This window comes from Artemia sp. Qi Xiang Cuo, chromosome 13, assembly GCF_049724085.1.
Source record: "Artemia sp. Qi Xiang Cuo chromosome 13, ASM4972408v1, whole genome shotgun sequence".
NCBI classification, from domain to species: domain Eukaryota; kingdom Metazoa; phylum Arthropoda; class Branchiopoda; order Anostraca; family Artemiidae; genus Artemia; species Artemia sp. Qi Xiang Cuo.
The window spans coordinates 46,018,465-46,043,549 of record NC_142806.1 but is presented as its reverse complement, the minus strand read 5'-3'; the positions used below and the strand labels follow the sequence as shown (position 1 = coordinate 46,043,549).

General features: G+C 36.4%; 1 protein-coding gene across 3 annotated transcripts in view; it reads left to right on the top strand.

Annotated features, from left to right (window-relative positions):
* The window catches only part of DIP2 (disco-interacting protein 2), a 298,193-nt gene that overhangs the window by 105,223 nt on the left and 167,885 nt on the right, over nucleotides 1–25,085 (top strand). For all 3 annotated transcript variants that reach the window (XM_089099548.1, XM_089099547.1, XM_089099546.1), the window contains one exon: nucleotides 7,683–7,790. In XM_089099548.1, the coding sequence (XP_088955674.1) occupies nucleotides 7,683–7,790 (108 nt within the window). The remainder of the gene's footprint in view (nucleotides 1–7,682; nucleotides 7,791–25,085) is intronic.

Here is a 25,085-nt window from a genome sequence, read left to right as displayed (position 1 = left end):
ATTAAAAATATGCTTGTTAAAATTTGTGTTTAGACATATAGGCTACATTAAGTTCTATAATCCTGCTTGGTAACATAAGATACCATCAGTATTTTTTTTCTTATTGACGAACTACTTCTCTCCCGTATCCATTTTCATGTATTATGTAAATATCACGAATAATCATCTTGTGACAGAGCAGTGGATGAACCTACAACCGTGAACAACTAGAGCCAAGGGCATATCCAATATTTTTCTTCAGGGGGGGGACACTTTTTTTTTTACAAAATCCATAAAAAATTTCTTTAAATGCCATTTTGATACTTTTTTGAGAGTTAGACACAAATTTCGGGGGGGGGCAAACCTGCTAATACCCCCTCCCAGTCCCTGGATGTGGTCTTGACTGGGACTGTAGTTCAATCGGCTGTCAGGTAGGTTTTGCCAGTAAAAGATTACATCAACGTGTGTATTTACACATAAGTTGGCCTGGTCGATGCCCGTACAGCTCTTTGGACTTCAGAGAATCCCCGGCCTCTTTTCCAGCCTCCGCGTGTTTTGAGATTTTTCATCAAGACCAGCTCAATTGCTAGATCAGGGAACACCCCTGCCCAGTTCTTGTCGTTTCGCCGAATCAAACATTTTCTGAAATTTTCTGAATTTTTTGAACAGTGTTTGTGTTTATTTGTGTTTGAAAATTACACATATTAATATTCCAATTTTTTTTGACTGAATGGTTTGGCTACTACACCTCTGACCTCGCTTAGGGTTGAAATGGAGTAGGCTACTAAGTGATAGAACTTTTGATTCCGATGCCATTTTTGCTCTCCCTAGATTTGAATTAGTAGGAAATAACCATTCAGTCCAGAAAATATTGCAGAAATTTAAATTTAAAATTACCTCCTCCTTTCCCATCCCCCTCCCCTCCCAAAAAAGGGGGTATTTCTGCACAGGCGATTTCAATCGATTTTAGGTATGTTATTAAGCAAATTTTCGGAACATTTTGTATTGGTGGGCAATACTGCACAAAACTAAGATTATGATTCACCCCCTCCCTGGTCTCGTTTAGGTTGGAAATGTGGAATTAAATGATGAAATATTTCAATTCTAATGTTATTTTCGGTCTTCCCGGCCCTAAATTAATAGGATGCGATCTTTCAATCCTGGAAATATTGCAGAAATTAAAATTCGAGATCCCCTTTTTTCCCGCTTTTTTCTGGAAAAAGGGGTATTTCTGCACGGGTGATTTTGGCCGATTTGGGATATATTATTAAGAGAATTTTTCTGAACATTTTGGTGCCCAACAAGATTTCTGTTGCTCAAATGCCGAGGTTTAGCCTTTTTTTTCGTAGTTTTACTAGACTATCTTACTAGGGATCGTTCTTGCTTTTGTAGCCCCTCTATGTATAGCTAACGCATACATCGTATTTGTATACAAGGGGAAAATCCCTCCAAGGTTGGTTCAAAGGACCCTCTAGGAATACTCGAGCAAAGGTGTATGAAGTTTTTTGGCCAATGATTCACTCTTCTTAGTTCATCTTCAACTTCTCTTTAGGGAGATCTATATAACACTTTCTTTCTAAAGATCAGGGGCGTTGTTTGGGAGGGGGACAGTTGACTCCCCCTCAACAATGTGGAAATAAAATTATTATATATCACATGCCACTTGACTATCCAGATATGGACCTCTCTTGCCTCCCCAATAAAAATGCTGGAGATTCGCCCCTGCTAAAGATCTGGACTATATGCAAAGGTCCGTACACAAGAACTTGAAGTGGAGGATCTTCTAAACCTCAATAACATGTACAGCATACAGCTAAAAGATAACATGGTGAAATTTCCAATATCGGATTAGTGGGGGGAGGGGCATATGCCGGAAGACCCTCTTCCTCTATACTTGCCTGATATGCACCTATGCTGATATTCTCACCTGGTAAATCGTGCATACCGATGTATTTAGAGACGTATTGATGGTAGAACATGAACTGTAAGTTTCATGTGTCACTAAGAACGAATGTAACCGCAGCTTATTTACTACTTTCGAATAGTTGTACATTTTGTTTTTATGATTCCATGTGGCACTTGAGACAAATCCGGCATAAGAATTAGGAAACCTGTTTTATTTTTCATTGAAAATCTTTTTCGGTATCTTGAAAAAACAAAATATATGAGCTATTGTAGTCACAATGATGTCCATGTCCATGTCACAGCTGATCCATATCTTGGGAAATAGCTGTACAACTTTAGCGCGTATGGATAAAAAAGAGAAGAGAAACTACTTCTTGTCTATGCACTCTTTACTTTATAGCTTAGTTATGAAGGATACAGTAGATTAAAATTTGAATTCCAGTTATATTGTTTGAATTTGAAATGTCATTTTAAAGACAATTTCTTCTTTTTTTATTTTGTCCGATTTATTTTCGAATAATGACCCTGCGATTTACTTAACTACGTATATTTTGTTCATGGGATAATGAATTAGAATCCTAACTGGGTTTTAAACAGTTTGTTGTAACGAACTGTAAGTAAGGAACTATGTAGCTCAATAGTAACCGAAAATCTAAGAAAGAGTTTTGGTAACAATGGATACATCAAAAGAATCGAATTTTGATGCTTATTCAGAATATATAAAGAATATATAAAGTTATCAAGCTTAATGTTACCCATCAGAAGTTACGAGCCTGAAAAAAATTCGCCCAACTTTTGAAAAAGGGGAAAATATCCCAAAAACATCAAGTGATCTTAATGAAAATCATACCGTTAGATTCAGCATATCAGAGAACCTTACTGTAGAGGTTTCAAGCGCCTATATACAAAAATGTGGAATTTTGCATTTTTTTTTTCCAGAAGCAAGATCAAGGACGTGTGTTTATTTAATTTTTTCCCAGGGGTTATCGTATCGAACCAGTTATTCTAGAAGATCGGGAGGGGGCTCATTTGATCGCAAATCAAAAGTTTGAGTGCTCTTTAAGTGATCATAAATATTGGAGGGCAGCCTGCCCCCCTTCCACGCCCGTTTTTTCCCAAAGTCTTCCGATCAAAATTTTGGAATAGCCATTTTGTTCAGCATAGTCGAAAGATCTAATAGCTATCTTTTTGAGGATGGCTTGACCTCCCACGGCCCCCGGGGGAAGGGATAGAAGCTATGAACTTTGTCCATTGTTTATATGTGATATTGGCTATTGGGAAGTATACAAATATTTTCGGGGGGGGGGGGGTTCTGGCCGTGGTTTACGTGGGATGATCTTTCCACGGAGGTTTATTTCGTGGGGGAAGATATTTTCCATGGAGGGGGAGCCGGATTTCCAGGCATTATGTAGAAAACGATCAGAAGTTTAATTTAAAAAAAACAAGTTTTTTGAACTGAAAGTAAGGAGCAACATTAAAACTTAATATGAGGAGGTTGCCCCCTCCTCAATTCCTTGCTCTTTACGCTAAAATGTGACTTCTTGTACCAATTATTTAACAATAAATCTTGAAACACAAGAGATCTTTAATTAGTTTAATAAGTTTTTGTAAAAGTTGTAAAAAAAAATGTTGTAGCCTAAAGAGTGAGGTATTGAAGAGGGGGCAACCCCTTCATATTCTTAATAATTTCTGTTCGTTTTAAGTTTTAATATTGTTCCTCACTATCAGTTGAAAAAGATTTTTGTTTATGTATTTACAACTTAAATGAATCGAGGATTTTTAATGAATCCAAAGATAAATTGAAGTTGCCCGTCAGAAGCAGTTTTAGCGGGGGGGGGGTCATTTCCCCCGGGTGCAGAAATTTTAGGCGTGCAAAATAGCAAATAGATAATCTAACGCTTATAATCATTTGTAATTTTTGCAATTTTATTTTTATTAAAATAACACACAGTTAATAAATGAAAATAATTAACAAGTTATTAATTAATTTGTAGAATAAAATCATATAAAACTAATTAAGTAATAATAATCAAGTAATAAAAAAAATAATAATAATTAAATAATAAAAAAAATTCTAATTAATTAGTAAATAGAAAATGATTTAGTTAATAAATGAAAATTTTGTTGAAATTTGGCTTGAGAGTTTTGTGGGAGACGGGGGGGGGGGCTAATCAACATTTGCCCTGCGCGCAATAGATGCAATAACCGCATATGCGTGCCGTAAACCCCGTTTGTAGTGCGTTTTTATGATGAAGTGCATCACCAAGTATGCTTTTTGCGAAAGTTAGAGATTATAAATATCGGATTGCTTGAACCCTGAACAATACTCTAATGTTAGAATGTTTAAGTAGGGGCTTTGTTTATGAGAACATGTCTTTTTTACAACATCCACGAGTTTCTTGGGGTGAACTACCGGATTTATTTGGATGAAGGGTAACTTAGCTATTTATTATTGGACGATAAAGCCCATTATTTCTGCTACTACCATTACTACTCTCAAAAACCTATTTTGGTGACAAAGAGCATCATTTGCGTTTTATTGAAAATGATTTGTATTTTGAGCAGTGTATTTTTATTTGTCATAACATCAACAACAATACAACAACAAAAATCACAGCTCAGGGTTAATTAAGGCTTATAAATAAGGTTGGTGCTACCTAACCCTTTCTTCTTTCCCAAAATCTACAAACAGCATGAATGGCATTTGCATCCCATTGAAAACGATATGTATTTTTTCAGTGTGGTTCATTTCTCAAAGCATCAATAACAACAACAACAATTATGAAAAAACGAAAAAAGGTCACCATAATAACCAAGATTGCTGAAAAGAACTAATGAAAGTAGACTGGTTGATAAATGTATAACGATATTCATTCCTGAAAGTCTCGGCAATCTTCGGTTTATTAATGTAAACAATTTTATTTCATTAAAAAAAATTTCTTAAATATTATTTTTTTGCAAAGTAGAAAGCATTTATAAAATTAACTGTTTCAGAAAATAATTAATCCAGTTTTTTTCCAGTAAAGTGCAAATGACGCTCTGGCCTTTAGAAGACTTGTTTGTTTTTATTAAGATTAATTTAAAAAAACTTTTTCCACAAAATAAGTTTTTCAAAGAAAAGTAAAGAACTCCATTAAACAAAAAATGAGCAAAAATAAAATCAAATAATCTACAAAGCGTGAAACTACCACAAATCAGCATCGATAAATAAATGAAACCAAAAACGAACAGAAATGACAATAATTAACCGAGTCAAACTCAAAACGAGCAGAAATTAACACAAATTTGGCGCAAAACCCCTATGCCTTCCCAAGGCCAGAACAAAATTTGCACTTTGCTGAAAAAATATAAATGTTTTTACTTTTATAACTTTAATAAATCAAATAATATTAACATTTTGATTACTAAATATCAGTATATGTATATTAAACTGACAATGCACGTTCATTTTTATTTTTTCAGTAAAGTGCAAATTTTGTTCTGGTCTTGGGAAGGTATAGGGGCTTTGCGCCCAACTTATGTTAATTTCTGCTCAAATCTCAAAATTGGGGGGGCTAATTGCCCTCCCAGAAAAAAAAACAAGAAGAAAAAAAAAACACCTTGTGGCCACATCGTTCTTTGCATAGCGCTGCCTATGATCTATCCTGTCCATATGTCATATAAGATGTGAACCTATCAAAGACAAAAAAAAAAAAAAAAAAAAAAAAAAAAAAAAAAAAAAAAAAAATTCTGGCATCACAAACCGATGCAGCCGAAATTATTTTCATATTTGCTTTCTTCATTGGGGTCTACCGGACCAAGAAACTTATGAATGTCATTTTCTTGCGGATTGACGAGATGAAATAAAACGAGCATCGGAAACACGTATTTTTTACCCCTACATCTCCTAAATAAAACATTTGAAGGCCTCCTTCTCCCCAGCTTCAAACACTCCGAGAGTTTCAGCTCGATCCCAATAGGTCGTTCTTTAGTTGCCTGGATATAGCCTGGATACATAGCTTCTTTCTATTTGCCTTTGTATTCCTTCCATAGTCAAACTTCGAGAAAATACGCTATTGTGATTGTGATAACCTGGGTCCAAATGGTTTCTTTCGGTCTAAGCCTCTGCTTAACTGGGGGTAGATTCTAGTCCATCGGAACTCACAGTGTCAAAAATTTCAAATAGACTGAAGACCAAACTTCTAGACCCTAACTCTCTGATCCCTACCCCCCAGTGAAAATTTGATATCCTCCTCTTTCCCCACACTTACCACTCTGAAAGTTTCAACTTGATCCCAGAAAATGAATTTTCTTCGATTACATGAATTGAAGAAAAAGCAATTTTACCCTCGCCGTCCTCTGCTCCTTTTATACAAGTTACAATTTGAGGTCCATTTAGCCCTCTAACACTCCATGAAGATTTCAACTTGATACTTTAAGCCATTCCAGATATATCGTAAATACGCTATTTTGATAAGCTCGTATCACATATTACTATTTAGTATGCCTTGCTACTAGAACGTGAATGAACTTAATTCTCAAAGGGAATTATAGTGCAAAACATTTAGCTGAACCGGACTCATAACACTTTTAGCTGTTCCCAGTCCCCGACACACAGTTTAAAGTCTCTGTCCCTCCCGCTTTTCTTCTCCTTCACTACTTGAAAGTTTCAGCTTCATCTCCGATCTGTTTCCAAGATGTAGTAGATATGGTATTTCGATAACCTGGATGCACATAGGTCTTTTGATTTAGTTGTACTCTCGCTCCCAAGTCATATTTGGAAGTTCGCAACCCCCCCCTCCCCTCCAAGCACTCCCTGAAAGTTTCAAATTGATAAGCCGAACCGTTCCAGACATATTACAGACATGCTATTTTTATAACTTGGAAGAGCTTAATTTGAATTAACCTCGCTACTTAACTGTGCCAATATTATAAGCCCCATAGGAACCCATTGTAGTGCAAAGATATTTTGGTGGATCTGATTAAAAACCTGTTTAGCCCTTCCCCCTTCCCCAATGCAAGAATGTTCCTAAGGTATTGCAGATGCGCCATCTTGACAACCTGGTAGGGTAGAGCGTCTTCTGGTTTATCTCACTACACAATTGTGCAAAAGTGCTATTGTGTGGATTCTTTAACTCAACCTTCCTCCCTCCAGTGTTAAATTCGAATTCCTCTTGCTCCTCTCCCCTTCAGTTGTCCAATAGTGCCCAACGATTTCAACTCCATCTTCCAAGCTGTTCCTGAGATATTGCAGACGTGCTATTTCGAGGAATTAAGTAGCCTACCCATGGTATCTTTTGATTTAACTTTGCCTCCCCCCCCAACGGATTTGCCCCCTTCTCTTTCTCAGATACTCCCTCTAAGTTTCAACTGCATCCCTTAAGCCATTCCCGAGATATTGTAAATAATGTGAAGAAGGCACTGTGTATAGCATCTTTTGATTTGCTCAGGCATGCATCTCGTTCCCAGAATATGCTCTTGATACACTCTGGGAATTTGGGAATCTGGGAACCTGGGGCATTTTTTACCCATTTTCAAACACCCTGACAGTGTCCTAATACCTCCTTCACTCCCTGTTCCCCACAGGATGAAAGGTTTTCGTAGCCCAGAGGGTGAACGTCCAGCCTCAATCGCAAGATCTCCTTCTACAATTTTACGACCCCTCCCCCTTCCATACAAAGTGACGAAAACCCCCCAAAAACAGTGCATGGGAGCCCCTTTGCACTTTACTTTACCTGTGGTTCTTTTAAGTGTGTCTAAATTTTTGGATTTGTCTGTTTGTTTTTAGGGCTCTGTGCATTTTCACTTTATTTTTTTAGTTGAAGACCCTCCAGATATCACTCATAATATTGGTGTTACTCGCCGGAACACAGCAGCTGATAGATTGGGCCACTATGGACAAATTGGGATGGTTGATAACACTAATGGTAAGCCGTTCAGTTTTGACATATATTTCATCTAATTTTTAAACTTATCTAAAGGTTGCATTAGCAAAGACTTAAGTTTGGGTTGTAATTTAATATTTCACAGTTTTTGGTTTCTAATTTTAAAATTGTAATATTTTTTTTTTCTCCAATTTTGTGTTCAATAATTAATTCTAACTAATCATCGTCCGTATTGGTATATCTTGAAAATCGTCAGTCATCAAAAATAAAACCTTACAACTTTTTATTTCCCCTCCGATAACCGTAAAACAAGAGCAAAATATGGAAAATCAATACATATCAATTCATTTTTGTTTTACAGTAATTGGAGGGGAAATAAAAAGTTATGAGATTTCTTTTTTTCTCTTCTGAAAATTTACAATTATGGAGATAAGACCAGTTGATACCCGACTGTCGAAATGTATTATGAAGAGAAATGGCTGTCAGTTCATTTTTCTTCTTTGAAATCAATATGCAACTGCCAGAGGCAAAGAATTCCTCGAAAATGGTGGAAATGCTAAACTTCCACTGAACTTCTAAAAGACTTTTAACGTGTATCTACATTTAAATCACTGTCTGATTTCTGCTGAGTAGATACGTATTTTATTTAAGAGCCTTTAGAGTCAAAATTAGCCTTTGTATTTCTAAACTTTCTGCGATTTTCTCTAACTATTTGATGATGTACCATAGAATACATTGTTTGTAAAAATTCTTGCTACTTATTCAATCTTGCTGTTATTTACATTAAAACAGTTGTTAACTAACGACTGCTAATGAAAACTTAATCAGTCATTGATGAATTAAAATTTTTTTTATGAATTAGTCATAATGGCCAAAAATTATTGTTCAGCAATTAATTGTAACTAGTCATCGTACGTTAGGTCGGTCTTGCTCTTGAAAGTTTAGGAAACCCGGCTGTTTTTCCACTCCTTTTTATACAAACAGAAAACAGTTTCGGCTGAACAATGTAAAAAAAAAGTGGAAAAAAAGAAAATGGAAAAAGGAAATTGAAAAAAAGTGAGGGGGGATTTTAAACGCCTTGGTTTAGGAGGGTTTGCTCTTATGGGCAAATTTCTGCATTCTTTAACTTTTTGGTATATAAACCGATCGTTGTCCAGATAAGGAAATCAGCTAGGAAGTTTTTCCGCTTAAAATAATATTTTTGACTGTCTTTCTTTTTAATCCAATATAACTTTTAATAGGGGGGTGATTATAAAGGATTATTTCTTTATGATAATAAAGCTATGAATGCATCAAACTTTTTAATAGAAAAGAAGAAAAAAAACAGATAGTTTATTACCTGATAATAGTCGAGTTTGGCCCTCTTAAAAAGGATTATTTTTTTAAATAGTTTTTTTTAAGTCTCAAAGAAAAGAAAAATCACGGAAGTTTAAATTCTGTAGGTTATTAGGAAATTTAATGTATTTCTTCCATTCATAGCGGACCTGTTTTTAAGTCAATTAGAATACGAATATATGATAAATAAAAATAGCCCAAGCAATGTAAAATATAACCTTTCAAATAATAAAAGATATCTGGACGATCTCTTAGCAATAAATTGTGCAGAATTTATTGAGATTTCAAAAAATATTTATCCACAAGAGTTAATTTTGGAGCCTAGTTGTGGGATGGGACACTCGAACCATTTCATAAATTTAAATATTAATATTTCAGATAATAATAAATTAGTCTTTAAAATATATAATAAAACGGATGATTTTAATTTTGAAGTAATTAATTTTCCATTCCTTGAAAATAATATACATTCAAATATTACTTATTCAGCTTATTATTCCCAATTATTTAGGCATGCAAAAATATGAAGTAATTACACAGATTTTAAAAATAGATGTAAAAAGCTGAGCGAAAAACTGATCTCAAGAGGTTTTTCTGCAAAAAAAATTTGTTGGCAATTCAAAATATTTAGCTTTATGTGTCATAAACTTTTAATTAAATATATAAAAAATTTCAAAGAAATACTGAATGATATTATAATATGATTTCTCTTTCGCTTTTCTTTTTTGGAATTTTGAATTTTTAGACTGTTTTCAAACAAGCTTCAGGAACTTTAAATCTGTAATTGGTTCCGGATACCAATAAGAGGCACATCTGGACCAGTATTCATTTGTTCCAGAATAGTCTCTGCTCAGTGACCTCTGGGATTTTATTAAGGAAACAATGAAACACTTTTTGTATGTAATTTTTAATAGCTTGACTAGTATGAATGTATTTTACAAGTTTTACCTGACATAGGGATACTATATAGATCTTATGGTAGAGGCTCCACTGTGCCGGGTAAAGAAAGTAAAGCCTCGAAACCCGTTAAGGCAGGTGGTATTTCTTCTGATGAGCCCTAGTGGAAGGTTCTACTTGGAAATATTTCGCTAGATGTAAGGTGCTTTTGCTTGTAAATTTACAACGACTTACATTTATTGATGACGACTTTGCATGGATTTGGACATTTCGATTTGGTTGATGGTTCGGTTATACTGTTTGGTCCAAGGTAATTGGATAGATGAGTAAGGTAAAAACCTCGTTCACGTGCACATTTGTATCAATTGCTGGATTAGGACGACATTTTTTTTTTTTTTTTTTTTTTTTTGTTTTTTTTTTTTTTTTTGCCAAGTAATTACCTCTTAAACATAATATATATATATATATATATATATATATATTTTTTTTTTTTTTTTTTTTTTTTTGCCAAGTAATTACCTCATATATATATATATATATATATATATATATATATATATATATATATATATATATATATATATATATATATTTATATATTTATATATACTAAATTTCATTTAGGTTCTAAAGATGAAGCCAGGTGTATGAAAAAAAATCGGTTTTCTCTTATAGACTAACGTCTGTTGCGGGATAGTTTTCGCTATTTGTGACATAAATATGACAATAGCATATGAAATTAACCGAAAGGGTTTCGTAGGCAAACACCAAGACATGAAGCTTATAATACATTGTTTGTATGTGTGTTGACAAATGAAATCTAGCTTTTCTCAAATTAGCTTTTTTCTTCTATCCATGATTTTCCAAAATTAATTGAACAAATAAAATAAAACGGGTTTGAGCTGATACTCATTTGCCCTGAACCTTTCGCATCAACATTTATCGATCTCTAGTTTTCGGTAAATTATAAATTAAAACAAGAAAAAGAAGGGACACAAATACTTGCCTAATAATACCTGCTCACAGAGGAATGTGGGGATTCTCCCTCCAAGGTTTCTCGGAAGAGGCCTTACTTGCATATCTTGAGAAAGACGAGGGGCTAATAACTGACCGTCGCAGGTGTCCCTTGCTTCGTGCCTCCGTGCCTCCAGCACGGTGGCACGTGCCTCCGGCACACCTGAAACAGCGTGTTCCTGGAAGCGAAGGAACACAGTTTTATCTTTGGCTTATGGAAAGCGTACGGCGCGTTTTTTACGACGGCAAACTTTCTCCTTGAGAGGTTATCTTTACTTGGTCGTGTTGTTTACTGCGTTCGACCTTGGAAATCCTGGGTCCTAAAAAGTGGACATTATGCTTTGAACAAGAATTTTATTACCAAAAACCTTTACCATTGCCTAGAGATAAATATTCATTCCCTAGTGTTTCTCATTCTTCGATTCAAACGGCTTGGACTCGAACGTCTTTTCAAACTCTCCGACATGAATAGCCAACCGTGTGAAGATTTTTTTTAGGAAGATGCGGTCTCAAACCAGCACGTACAGTACTGCAATAAACTTTTCGTTCCTCCAACTTCTACATCGAATTCGTCGATTTGAAAGTATAACGGATTTTGAAGCTCAATATTCTAATGAACAGTTGTCCTTGCCCAAGGCCAAGCAAGTTAGATCCATTGGTGTTGTGTCTGTCAGTTCCAATTTTTTTTTGCCCGGGGACGATGAAATCAACCTCGAGCTAGGGTGTGCTCGTATTGAAAGCCAGCGAATAATGAAAACCTTGATACCCGACGACGTACCTTCTGCTTTCGGTCACCAAGTACCGAATGTTCGTCTTTCTGTACTTCACGACAGTGACTCAGACGATGACTCAGAAGAAAATACTCTGTCCGATAAGCAGGAAAAGGCTTCCGCGACTGACACTGAATCGGGCTCGGAAAGTGACGACATCTTTGAAGATTTGCCAGTGATCGCTGACTGTGTGAAACACCAAGTTGATAAAAATTGGGTTAGTGAGCCTGTGACGAACAAGAAAAATTCTAGGTTTTGTCTTGTCAAGACTTCTGATGGCTCCATAGCACCAATGAAAAAATCGAAACTGTTGTGGCTTCTGAGGGAAAGATCTGAGAAGCTGAGTAGTGACCGATTGAAACGGGTGATGTTCCAGGGCCGACGAGTAGGACTACGTGAGTCGCCACAAACCAATGCAGAGGTCGGTGTGAAATCGGAATTGCGTATCGGTGAATGGTGCGTTTACAGACCGGTTGGCAGGGGAAAGAGAGTATTAGTTGGGCGGGTCATACAGTTTGGCTACTTGTCTGGGCGAAGATGCCACTCTGTTGACGCGCAGAATATGGCGATGCCGTTCCCTGACGACATAGGAATTCTGTGCCAGTGGTTCCAGCTGAATGCTGATCTCACATTAACTGCCGTATTGGTAGACCAGGGTTACTGTGACTCCAGCCTGTATATCATGCATTCAGCAGAACCCGTTTCTATGGAAATCGGCACCAACATTGTCTTTGGCTTTGAATCATACGACTTCACAAAGGTGAATTCATTTATCCAGAAAAAAGGGTTACACTTTTTTGTTGTCTCGTCAGCATCGCAATCATCATGTTAAAAATGGCACCTAAACCCAAAACTGACTTCAAGAACATAACCACCACCATCGCCATGTTCTGTGTGTCAACAGAAGGAATTTTGTTTAACATTTTTCAGAGGTAGTTGTTATTTTTTTCCCTCCCCTCCACCTCACCACTCGGTGATATTTTAATACAAAAACATATAAATATTACGACTTTATACATTATCATATCACCTAAACTTCAAAAAAAAAAAAAAAAAAAAAAAAAATTATATACCAGTCAATGTATTAGTGGACATGAAGGCACACTACCATTTAACTTTTTTCTTGCCAAATATCTATCGCTCCCACCGTTCCAGGGTGTCCTTCCCCCTCTAGGAGACGCTTTTCCGGTGGCATTTTTACTTCAATTTCTTCAAATTCATATCCTTCAATTTTCACTAATACGAATTCAAATTTTAAAGGTGTTCTTCCAAAAGGTTTACTCTTACAACTTTAAAATTTTTAACACACAAAAAACTATTTGCTCTCCCGTAGACTGGGCGTCCTCCGTCCAAATGACACCACTTCTTGTGTTGGCAATTTTTTTCTTTTTTTTTCAGCCATGTTTACGACTAGCCTTGATCAAACAAAAAAAAAAAAAATACAACCAGCCCAACAACAAAAAAACAAAAATAACCTTAAAACCGACTGACATGAGGGCCAAGAAGTGAAAATAAATTTGAACCATGTCTCCGATGGACTAGGAGACCACCCCCAGTGGAGTTAACCATTCCAGTTCCAGTGCGTGTGCCTCTCGTCCTCTGTTTGCTTGAGTTCTTGATATAACTTTATTAGTCTCGAATGCATTCCGAGATCTAGGGCAGTGGAAGCGATGAATACCATCGGAAAACTTGTTATGCTCAGTAGAAGACTTAGTAGTAGAAGACTTAGTGTTTATATTTTTGCTAACCGAGCTTAGTTTGATTTACTGAAGCTCATTTGTCCAGTTTCATAGGGTTGTAATTTTAGCTGTGAATATTGAGATGATTACTGAAACGCACCAACAAATATCTCAGAAACTAGTTATTTATTTTAGTTGGTTGCTTTACTTTGCGCTTTTTACTAATAACTCGGTAGTAACAGTTTTTCTGACTGTTGCTTTACAGTTTTCTCTTCAAATACCCAAAGGCCTGGGTTTAACACCAAGAAAGTCGAACTCTAAGTACATTCGGGAAAAGGGGACATGTTTTTCCTCCGGATTGTTTCTTGTCAAATTGCTCGTTACATTTTTTTTTTTATGCAGTTAAGAATCCGAGATCTAACGGTGCGCCTTGGCGCATCCCCAGAACAGAGGATCAGGGAGGATAAAAGGGAACGGTATATGTAAAGACGTGATAAAAAGGAAGCTTTTACCGCTGGTAAAGCCATATTGAATAGGGCTGTGAAGTATGACGTCAATTCTTGGGCGGGAAATTCAAATAACGATGAAACGTGGATGCGTAGACACGTTTTTTTCGGAACTTTGGCGAATTGTTTTGACCTAAAATATGTGTCGTAGATCCTACTAATCCACCAGAACGTTTTCACGTCGAAATAATACTAGGAATATTGACAATCAGTTGTTAGTTACAACTAGAAACCACGTTTCGTGGTACTTTGAATTTCGCACCTTGCTTTTTACGTCATCACCGCGCAGCCCTATGTTGTATAACTTAAAAACCGTGTCCCGGGATTTTTTTTTGAAATTTCGGGTTTTTTTTTTGATGAAAAATTGGAATTTTATTTTTGAGCTCGTGTCAACGCTGCATGTGTAATAGGAAAAAGTGACACCATCAGTGCCATCGTAGAGTTACCTAGTTTTTGCATGGATATCAACAACTTGCAGTCCTCCGTTCTTTTTCTTTAGGTACATATCAGTTGTTTTCAGTCTTGGGGGTTCTTTTCCTTGCCAAATAAACCCGTAAATGATTTTTTCCAAGTTTTAAAAGATCGCTTTTGAAGGTGCTGAAATATTCGACAGATACCGAATAACAGGCAAGCTGTATATATTTACATATTGCGCCCTTTAGAATATGCCTCCGGCGTGCCTCCGTGTTTCATGCCTCCAGGTGTCCCTCAAAACTCCCAGTTGTTAACCCCTCGGAGAAAGACAAAGCTAAAACGAGTGAAAATCAATATTCAATCGTAAAATAAACTTTTTCAAAACATTAGATCCCTATTAATAGAATCGAAATACGCAAGCATATGAGTACTGGCTAACAATTTTGATCAAAATAATACAACTTTTAACAACTGAAAATCAAAAGGGTATCTGTTTTCAATCAAAAGGGTTTTTAAACGACTATAGTAGATGTTCAAATGTGAATTTCTTCCCTTTTTCCTCTTTTTTGTCTTTCAGAGTTTTTCATCGTTTCATGCTATTCTCTTGTATATTTTAGGTGTTTTTTTTTCTCTTTTCTTCTTTTTCCGCCGATAAAGGCTTCCGGATGTGAAGCCGAAATATCTGGGCTTTTTTTTTCATTGTTAACTTTCTGAATTAAAATTTTTGCCAATTATTAATGTACTTCTACTTTTTCATTCGATGCATAAATGAAAAGGCAGTGTGGTCTAAGAAATTTTTTGATAGAACATTTTATTGATTGGTACATACAATTCAGTCATATGTATATACGAATCCAAAAAAAAAACTTCGAAAAATGAAATAGCGTGTATTAATCAAGAACTAATGAGGTAATTAGGCTTAATTTATTATTAATTATTGGTGGGCTTTTTAGGCGACTAACTGTATTTTTTTTTGCTCACACTTTTTTGATAGGAGGGGTATGTGACCCAAATAGTTCGGAAAATAACTAAATATATTTTACACATATCATAAGGATTATTGCAATTATCTTTTTAAGTTGTAAGTTGTTATCTTTTTTTTACGCCAATTTTAGTTGTAAGTTTCTAATTACAATTTCACTATTTTTTTTTTTTTTTTTTTTTTTTTTTTTTTTTTTTTTTTGTCATAGAACTTGTAATTTCTCTTATTATTTTTGTTCTTTTTTATTATACCCCTCAGCATAGGTACCAACTTTGGGTGAGGTAGTGGTGGATGAGCCCAGAGCCATTCTCGAAATGCTGCCTGGGAAGAACTCCCCTCCCAAAAAGCCTCAAAAATATAAAAATCTATAAATATTGAATTTTAGTGTTTTCTTATCTGTTTCAATCAAAATTATTATACTCGGTCCCTTCTGGAAAAATCAGAACTTGACGCCAAAGCTTCAATTAACTATTTAGAGTAACATTCTACTAAATTTGGGATGGGACTACTAAACACACTCAATATGCAAAACAGTGTATAGTAATTTAACCTGCGAGAATCTTAGTGCAGAAGTTACTCAACTGCTTGGCGCCAGAATTGATTTCGAATCTTATTAATTATTTTCAATGGTTCTACGTTTTAGATTTATTGCGTTGACAATCTTCTAAGATTCGTTAGCAAAGCATTATTCTCACCATTTTTAGAACTATAAATGTCTCTCATGTTTTCTGGCCAGCTCCATCAAGGGTGTCCTCTATCAATGCCGCTTATTCACGAAAATGTAGGGGGAGGGGGGGGCAACGGTACTCTTCTCAAGTACAGGACACACGAAAGAAAGACCGCATTGAAACCTCAAAACCGGTATTGTTACACAGGTTTCCGCTGCATTGTGAGATATTGCTCAGTCCGAAACAAAATTTTAAGCGTTAGTTTATTGGGGTTTAGGGGGACTAAAAGGTAGCTAGGTTAGGTCAAATTAGGTTGCGTATTTAATATATGCTATGCTTTACCCCCCCCCCCCCCAATGTGCAAATATATAGCCCAAATTTGTTCATTAACTATTATATTTTCATCCTATTTTGTTTTATTTCATTAGCATTAACCAAACCTCACTTCTCGCATATGTCCTGTATTTGATAAAAACATTCAAATGAATTTACTGAAAAAAATGTGCATTGTCAGTTTAGTATACATATGCTGATATTTATTCCTTAAAATCTTAATTAATTTTTGATTTCTTAAAGTTAAAAAAGCAGAAACATTTAAATGGATTTTTTCAGTAAAGTACAAATTATATTCTGGCTTTTAGAAAGCATAGGGTTTAGAACCCTACTCAGATTAATTTCTGCTCTTATTGAGTTTTACTTATTTTAATTTCTGTTTTTTTTTGGGTTTCATTTATTTATTGATACTGATTTGTGGTAGTTGTATGCTTGGTAGATTACTTGATTCTATTTTTGTTCATTTTTGGTTTAATGGAGCTCTTAACTTTTTTTTGGAGAAACTTATTTTGTGCAAAAAGTTTTTCTGATTAATTTCTGTTCGTTTTTTATTGACAAAGTCTTTTTCAGGGAGAAAGACTGAGCCTCTTCTGAAGTTAAACAACCATCCCACCCCCTGGGAATAAATTAAAACCCTTGCCCCTAACCTCTGGGGTTTGTTTCAACCCCAAAACCCTTGTTATATGTTGTTTAGACTATTTTGAATAGAATGGCTATCTCAAAAATTATATTAGACGCATTTCGGGACAATACGACGTGCGTGTAGGGGGATGAGGTAGCTGCCCTCTGATCACTTTACTCTTAAAAAGAGCACTAGAGCGTCTGATTACCAATCCAATGAGCCACATGTGAAGCTTATATGACCATAATTTATATAAAAAAAACTATATGTCGCCAGTGCAAAACTTACAACCCTTGCTCTGGGGACAGGGGGGTTTTGTTATCCTCAGACATAATTTCCAGACCTTTCTGATAGGTTGAACAAAATGGCCTTATCACAATTTGATTGGAAGTGTTTGGGGAAATGATAGGCGTGGAGGTGGTTATTTGCCCTCTGATCACTTTCGACTAATGAAAAAGGCACATCCTCTCAATTTCCAATCGAATGAGCCCTTTTTGAAGCTTCTACGACAAAACTTTCTATAAAAAACCTTATATGCCCCAAGGGCATAACTTATGACCCTTGACCTGAGGGCTATGGGGGTAGGGTTGTCATCCTCAAACACATAATTTCTAGACGTTCCAACTACGTTGAACAAAATGGCCATATCAAAATGTTGATCAGAAATGTTTGGGGGAATGATGGGGATTCTTCCTCCGATTACTTTTGAATATTAAAAAGGGCAATAGCCCTCTCAATTTTCAATCGAAAGAGTCCTTTTTGAAGTTTTTACGACAACACTGTCTTACAACCTTAGCCCTGAGGGCTGTGGGGGGTTGTCATACTTACAAACATAATTTCCGGACCCTTCAGCTATGTTCAACAAAATGGTTATATCAAAACGTAGATCGGCAGTGTTCAGGGATAGGATGGGCGTGAGGGGCATTCGCCCTCTGATCGCTTTAGACTATTAATAAGGGCAATAGCCGTCTCAATTCCCAATTGAATGAGTCCTTTTTGAACTTTCTACGACAACGCTGGCAAAGACCTAATTTCCAGAACTTTCAACTACGTTGAACATAATGTCTATCTCAAAATTTTGATGGGACGTGTTCGTGGAAATGGTGGGCGTAAGAGGGGCGTTAGTTGCCCTCCAATCACTTTTGACTATTAAAAAGGGCAGTAGCCCTTCGAAGTTTCTATGACAACGCTCTCTATAAAAGAAACCAAAACTAATGAAAATTGCAGATAATCAGCCCTGAAAAAACTATTTTTCCTGAAAATAGTTCAGTAAACTCATGCTACATTGCTAGAAACTCGAGAATATCTGATAGAACGCAGTTCCAGGAGGCAGAGGTCAAAATTCGATGAAAAGGAATTGATTGCATCACATTTTCCCACGTCCGGAAATACACCTCTGTGTCCGAAATTACGGCCTCGCCATCTGTCTGGACTTACCCTGTTTGGGGTCAGAAAATTGGTAATTCCGGACACCCACCCTCCGGCTAAACCGTTAGATAAAAATCTGCAAAAAATCACACTAATGCCCTAATTAAAACGCCTTTGAATGGTAAAACAACAAAACCCGTAAGTTACACCGTTCACCAGCAAATGCAAAAAAACTGACACCATACGTACTTTTTCATCGAAGTTTCTCCGACCGACTCCGGTTCAGTGTTGCCACTACGAATTTTCAAAACCTGTGAAAAAAATCCAAAAAACCTATGAAATTCGTCAAAAAACCTGTGACCACTTTTAGAGCATGTTCAGGCATTCTTACATTCTTACTACAGTTTACATTTGTTACTCTGAAGTAGCAGCACTAGAATTCTACTAGCAAAGATGCTTAAACCTGGGAAAATCCGCCTCTGTCCCGAAAACACGTCATGGAAAATCGAGAGGAATGCTACCAAGCGGTCTGTTCCCTCCATGAGTTCTGCAGATATTTCCAACTCTGCAATCAACGCTACAGACGAATTTCATTCAGTGCTTTTCAAGTTCAATAGATAACAGAAAGATATCGTCATGAGAAGGTCAAAAGATCAAAATTCTATATAAATACCATGAACTATTTAAATCAGAAAGTAAAAGGCCAATAACTGAGACTCATTTTCACTTCAATAATTGCTTTAGTTATACGACAAAGATACGGGTCATTGATCTTTAGTAATTATTAATAATATATGGGTGTGACAAGGCCCCAAGCGCTGCCTTAACGAAATTTCTATTTTGACCTACGATGACCTAAATGGTCTTCAAATTGAAAATAAAATTTTTCAATCTGCATGGAAAAACGTATGATCACCTCTGCACGGTTTTCCGCATCGTGAAACTGCACCTTAAGTTCAGACACATAGGATTTTCCTTAAAGACCATGTTCAAACCTGACAGAAATCCCAATTCCCAGTCTAGAAATCTATTCGCAATACCAGGCAGGAACTATGATTTTTTTGGTTCGTGCATTTTTTTTCAAATTCTGTAAGTTTTGCCCCATAGCGCAACTTATGATGTAAGGAGATAGAATGGCAAATTATGTTGCTTAGATAGAAGTTCGCAAAATAATGGAAGGTAAAATAAAAAGATGTAGTTTGTTACAAAACAACTTTGTTAAGTTCAGTCTTCATTAACAGACTCCTCCACTAGATTCCAGGATCTAGAACAAAAGACGTCGATCACATTAACCACTCAGCCAACTGGTTGTTCAAGTGGTTAAAATTGTTTAACAACTCCTCTATCTTGCCGTTTTCTGAACATTTAGAAGTAGCCCTGAGCTACTTAAGGCAATTGTAGGGCTGAATTATCTAGCGAAAAAGTCTTCACTGCATTTTTGTTTAATTTAAGTTAAAATCATGCAGTGCTCCTAAATTTTGACCATTTTCAAACTTGACAGACAAGAAATCTGGTTTAAAGAATTATGTTTAACTAACACAAAGCAAAACTTCTTGTATAAGTAAAATAAGTTGGTAGATCATAAAAAAGGGGGGCATTCGCACGTTAATTTTGTCGAGGTATAAAGCCATCACTAGACATCAAACTTGGTCACCCCCATACATCTCTATACAACTTAGGTTATGATATTACAGTTTTCAAAAGGGAAACAGGGGAATGAATTTCACGTTCTCACAAATCATATATTCAAAACACTTCACCTGTTTTCTTAGAAACCACACAAAATTATGATGATCCGAGTAGAATTTCTAACAACTTCTAGTCTAAGGCAATAGGTAGTAAAAATTAGCCAGCCACGCTCTTCTTGAACACAAGGCTTAAACTAGGCTGCTGTCATAGGATCCTCAAATAAATGGTGTCATGTTTTCGAATGAAGAAGAAAACAAATCTCACTAATACGGTTCTTCAGGTCAGGTAAACAAGATTGGCATAAAAACAAAAAAAAATTACTGGTTGATGTAATGATATTGATTGATAAGTCACAACTGATTCGAGTCATAATTAGCTAATTTCTGATTTGTTGATATTATAATGATATTGGTTGATAACTCACTACAGATACGAGTCATGGTGTTATAAATTCCGCTTGTTGCTTAAACTCTGAAATAGAGAAAGTTACTCTCAACAGTTAACTATTGCTAGGATCAGATGTATGAGATCTTTCTTAATGGTTGAAAGTAAATCTTTAGAGGCTGAAGGGAAATCTGTTCCAATGTAAAGAGATATTTTTCTCTAATTCCTATTGCGAATCCTAAAGCAAGAATTTTGAAAAACTAAAAAATGTCCTTAGGCAATGCTGATTCTGGACCAAAACAATTAAATCCACTTATGCTTGTTCTTATTTTTAGGTCTGTTCTAGTTGCCTGGCTTTTCTCAGTTATATCCCTAATAATAATAATAATGTACTTATAACCCATGCCATAAAAAAAATTGTAAGTAAAACAAGGAAAAAAAAGAGAAAAAATGAAGTAAGATATACTACAATGAAATAAACTTAACAGACGGACCAAAGGATGATGAGGAGAAAAACGACAAAAAGATGAATCAGAAAGCCTTCCTTGCAGCACAGCAAACTTTGCTGTTACATCGAGAACTTCAAACTTGCGAATTATTTTACCACTACCATGCCAAGGGGGGGGAGAGATAAAGTAGAATTTACAATATCTGAAATAAAAAGACCGGATATGTTTAACGTCTTTCTTCTTTAAAAGGGGAAAGACCAGAAAGGTAAAGGACAGAATGATCACAAGAAGTAGAATATAGCCTACCCAGTTCTCGTCTGTTATACCTCCTTCGATTGGCAGCAATCTTAGAAAAACCAATTTGAATTTCCTTTTTAACATCACGAACAATGTACTGGCGAAGGCTAGAAATTATTTAGTAATAGTGATACCCAACCATCGAAAAACAGGAACAGAGGGTATAGCAAAACCACGACGAACTAAGGGAACATTAGAGGAAGTTGAACCATTAAAAACTAGAACTCACAATTCTCAACATTAAGAAAAAGTCCAATTTTAGAAAATAAACAGAAAACTTTCTGAAATCTTAATACTCAAATATTTTTTTAATAACTTCTTTAAAATATTATTATTATTTAATAAAAATTAAGTTGTTTCTTTGTTAATATTTAAAAATCTATCAATCTTATAAAATCGAGTTGAAAACAAAACAACTCAAAATCCTCTCGCGATTTAAAGGAAAAGCTTATTGAAATCCTTTAACTCCTTAAAGTACATCTTCAAACCCCACTTCTGATCAAAATTATCTTTACGGTATTTAATCTGTTCTTGAAGCTCATTCCAAAGTTTTGGCCTAGTATCTACCGTAACATAAGTCATTGGTTTATTTTCATCAATCAATAACAATTATCTCTCATATCTTTAAGATTGTATGAGAAAAGACAATGGTTCTCTTCTAAAAGAGAAAAAGGATGAAGTATTGTTGTTATGATGAAATATTACGATCTGAATCTTTCTACTGAAGCTGGAAAACATATTAGCAACAAAGTACTCATCCCGTCAAAGCCAGCAGTCTATTCAGAGTCGGAGTGTTAGCTGCCAGGTTAAGCAAAATGAGGATCTTCTTTATTACAAACTGCCTCCCTCCATGTGATAGCCTTATTCAGTAGATTACTTGGAATAGTCCAGGAAACGGCTTTACCAACTAACTGTTTGGTCATTGTCAATGAACTAACTGTCCCGGAATTCAACTTGCTATGCAGTCTGGTTTTCATGTGCGACAGGAAAGAGAACTGTCGCTTTTCAGCAGTGCCTTTATGGGGAGGACAACAGAGGTACAACATAAAGGTCGACAGATCAGCAAACTTTTTTCGTCATTACCGTTCTTTAGATGCAAAATACTCTTCGAGAAACCAGATAGTTGGTCCACCAGATCTTGACTAAAATCAGCTTGGCTCAACCTGAGCTCTTGCAGCTGATGGTAAATGGTTTCTCTCATACGTTCTACAATCGCTGTATCGCTTCCCTGAAGCGTAAAAAAGTGCCCAAGACTGCGAATAATGAACACCTCTTCAGATCCGAGTGCAACATGGGGATTCAGAATCTTAAGATCAGGCAAAATTGGATCTTCTCGGCTTATTTTTTGTCCCTTCTCCTTACAGATCCTCATACAGTTGAACCTACAGACTTTGAGTGAGACCTGAGCAATCCTTGACCCACGTTCATTAAGATAACATTTGATATTTGTTTCTAATTTCATGTCATCCCGTTCAAATTAGGTTATGGGAACCAGGTCTATAGAAACAGGGGATTTTGCTACCAGTATCAGGCGATTTCTTAGGAGCATCTACAATAATATTGCGTGAGACGCAATGAAGCTGGTCACCAGCCTACGCATTCTTGTGTCACTACTCTGAATGTTAGTGTTTAGAGATTTGGTAATCCCAAGAATGTGGTCAAGAACAGAAAGAGAGGCCTTCGTGACAGGATTCTTTAAAGCTTTGTATATTTTGAGTACCCTCTCCTTGCTCGCCTTGTCTGCAGTGCCCTCGCCTAACACCCGACCACCGTAAAACAATAACAAGGCATTCCAGGTTTCTAATAGCAATCTGACGGCTGAAGCAGATCCATCTCGTAAAAACTACCTATAGCAACTGTTTCACTTTAATTTTAGCAAGTTTCTGGTGGTCAAGAAGTTCTCCAAGCCTCTTAGAACGATGGGAAATGTAGTGTATGGTATAATGCATAAAAGACTCAAACCGGTCTCGCAAGATTTTAGATGCTACTGAAGCAGTAGCTTAAAAGACTTATACAAGAAGCTTAAAAGACACTTTTTACAATATAATAACACAAAGATAATTTCTGGTAATTGGTTTATAGAGAAAAAAAATTCAATACTGTACAAACACTTTCACTCCGACCCATCGTCTTTTCAATTCAGTTCAGCATGGTTGTCTCAAAATGGTCATTGCTGTCACTTGTGATTGTTGGGATGAAGCTTTAGATTTATGATGCATAGATGTCGTCTCAAAATCACTAAAAATAATTTGAAAATGTGAGCTCTACAAAATTCAACCTCTAGCAGAATGTCAGGTGATATTAGGAGCCTTTAGCGAAAAAACATGGGACTTTCTACTATTCAGTGTTAAAAACCTGTGAACCTGTGATAATAAAAAAAACTGTGAAGTTTCACAGGAAACCTGTGACTGTGGCAACACAGCTCCGGTTCAAGACTGACTGTCTCCCCCCCCCCCCCGTGCTGGCTGTTGTCAAACTTGTCAATTGGATATAGTGAGTCATAAACTAGAGTCTTGGCACTACCTCTGTGATTTTTTCAAAACAAATCTAACGAGGGGTTAGCAAGATAAAGGGGGGTGTCTGGAATTATCCACTGTCCGGAATTACCCTGGTTCACCCTAATTATTTCCACGAAATCTAGAAGAGATGTAGAATTTCGTTCTCCGGTTCTCCAAGAGATAATTTAATGTTTTGCATGAGTAAGGCGCAAAATTGTTCTAAAAAAGGTTACTTTCTCAGCTACGATAGTTTTGTTTAGATGCAATGTACAACATGATGCAAACAATATTTTCTTCTGGAAAACTATGGGAAATTTTACAAACTTCACAGAAACTTTTTTGCCCCGTTTCACGATTTTGCCCCAGGATAAATTTTGAGTTTGTATCACATACCACTATGGAGCTACACAGACTGTTGATCACGAGAAAAAACAAGCTGCGATGGAAATAGTGTTCTCCGAAACACAATAATGATATTATGATACTCAAGTTGCCTTCCCATCCTCCAAAATAATATATATATATATATATATATATATATATATATATATATATATATATATATATCTCTGTGTACTCTCTCTCTCTCTCTCTCTCTCTCTCTCTCTCTCTCTCTCTCTCTCTCTCTCTCTCTCTCTCTCTCTCTCTCTCTCTCTCTCTCTCTCTCTCTCTCTCTCTCTCTCTCTCTCTCTCTCTCTCTCTCTCTCTCTCTCTCTCTCTCTCTCTCTCTCTCTCTCTCTCTCTCTCTCTCTCTCTCTCTCTCTCTCTCTCTCTCTCTCTCTCTCTCTCTCTCTCTCTCTCTCTCTCTCTCTCTCTCTCTCTCTCTCTCTCTCTCTCTCTCTCTCTCTCTCTCTCTCTCTCTCTCTCTCTCTCTCTCTCTCTCTCTCTCTCTCTCTCTCTCTCTCTCTCTCTCTCTCTCTCTCTCTCTCTCTCTCTCTCTCTCTCTCTCTCTCTCTCTCTCTCTCTCTCTCTCTCTCTCTCTCTCTCTCTCTCTCTCTCTCTCTCTCTCTCTCTCTCTCTCTCTCTCTCTCTCTCTCTCTCTCTCTCTCTCTCTCTCTCTCTCTCTCTCTCTCTCTCTCTCTCTCTCTCTCTCTCTCTCTCTCTCTCTCTCTCTCTCTCTCTCTCTCTCTCTCTCTCTCTCTCTCTCTCTCTCTCTCTCTCTCTCTCTCTCTCTCTCTCTCTCTCTCTCTCTCTCTCTCTCTCTCTCTCTCTCTCTCTCTCTCTCTCTCTCTGTCTCTCTCTCTCTCTCTCTCTCTCTCTCTCTCTCTCTCTCTCTCTCTCTCTCTCTCGCTCTCTCTCTCTCTCTCTCTCGCTCGCTCTCTCTCTCTCTCTCTCTCTCTCTCTCTCTCTCTCTCTCTCTCTCTCTCTCTCTCTCTCTCTCTCTCTCTCTCTCTCTCTCTCTCTCTCTCTCTCTCTCTCTCTCTCTCTCTCT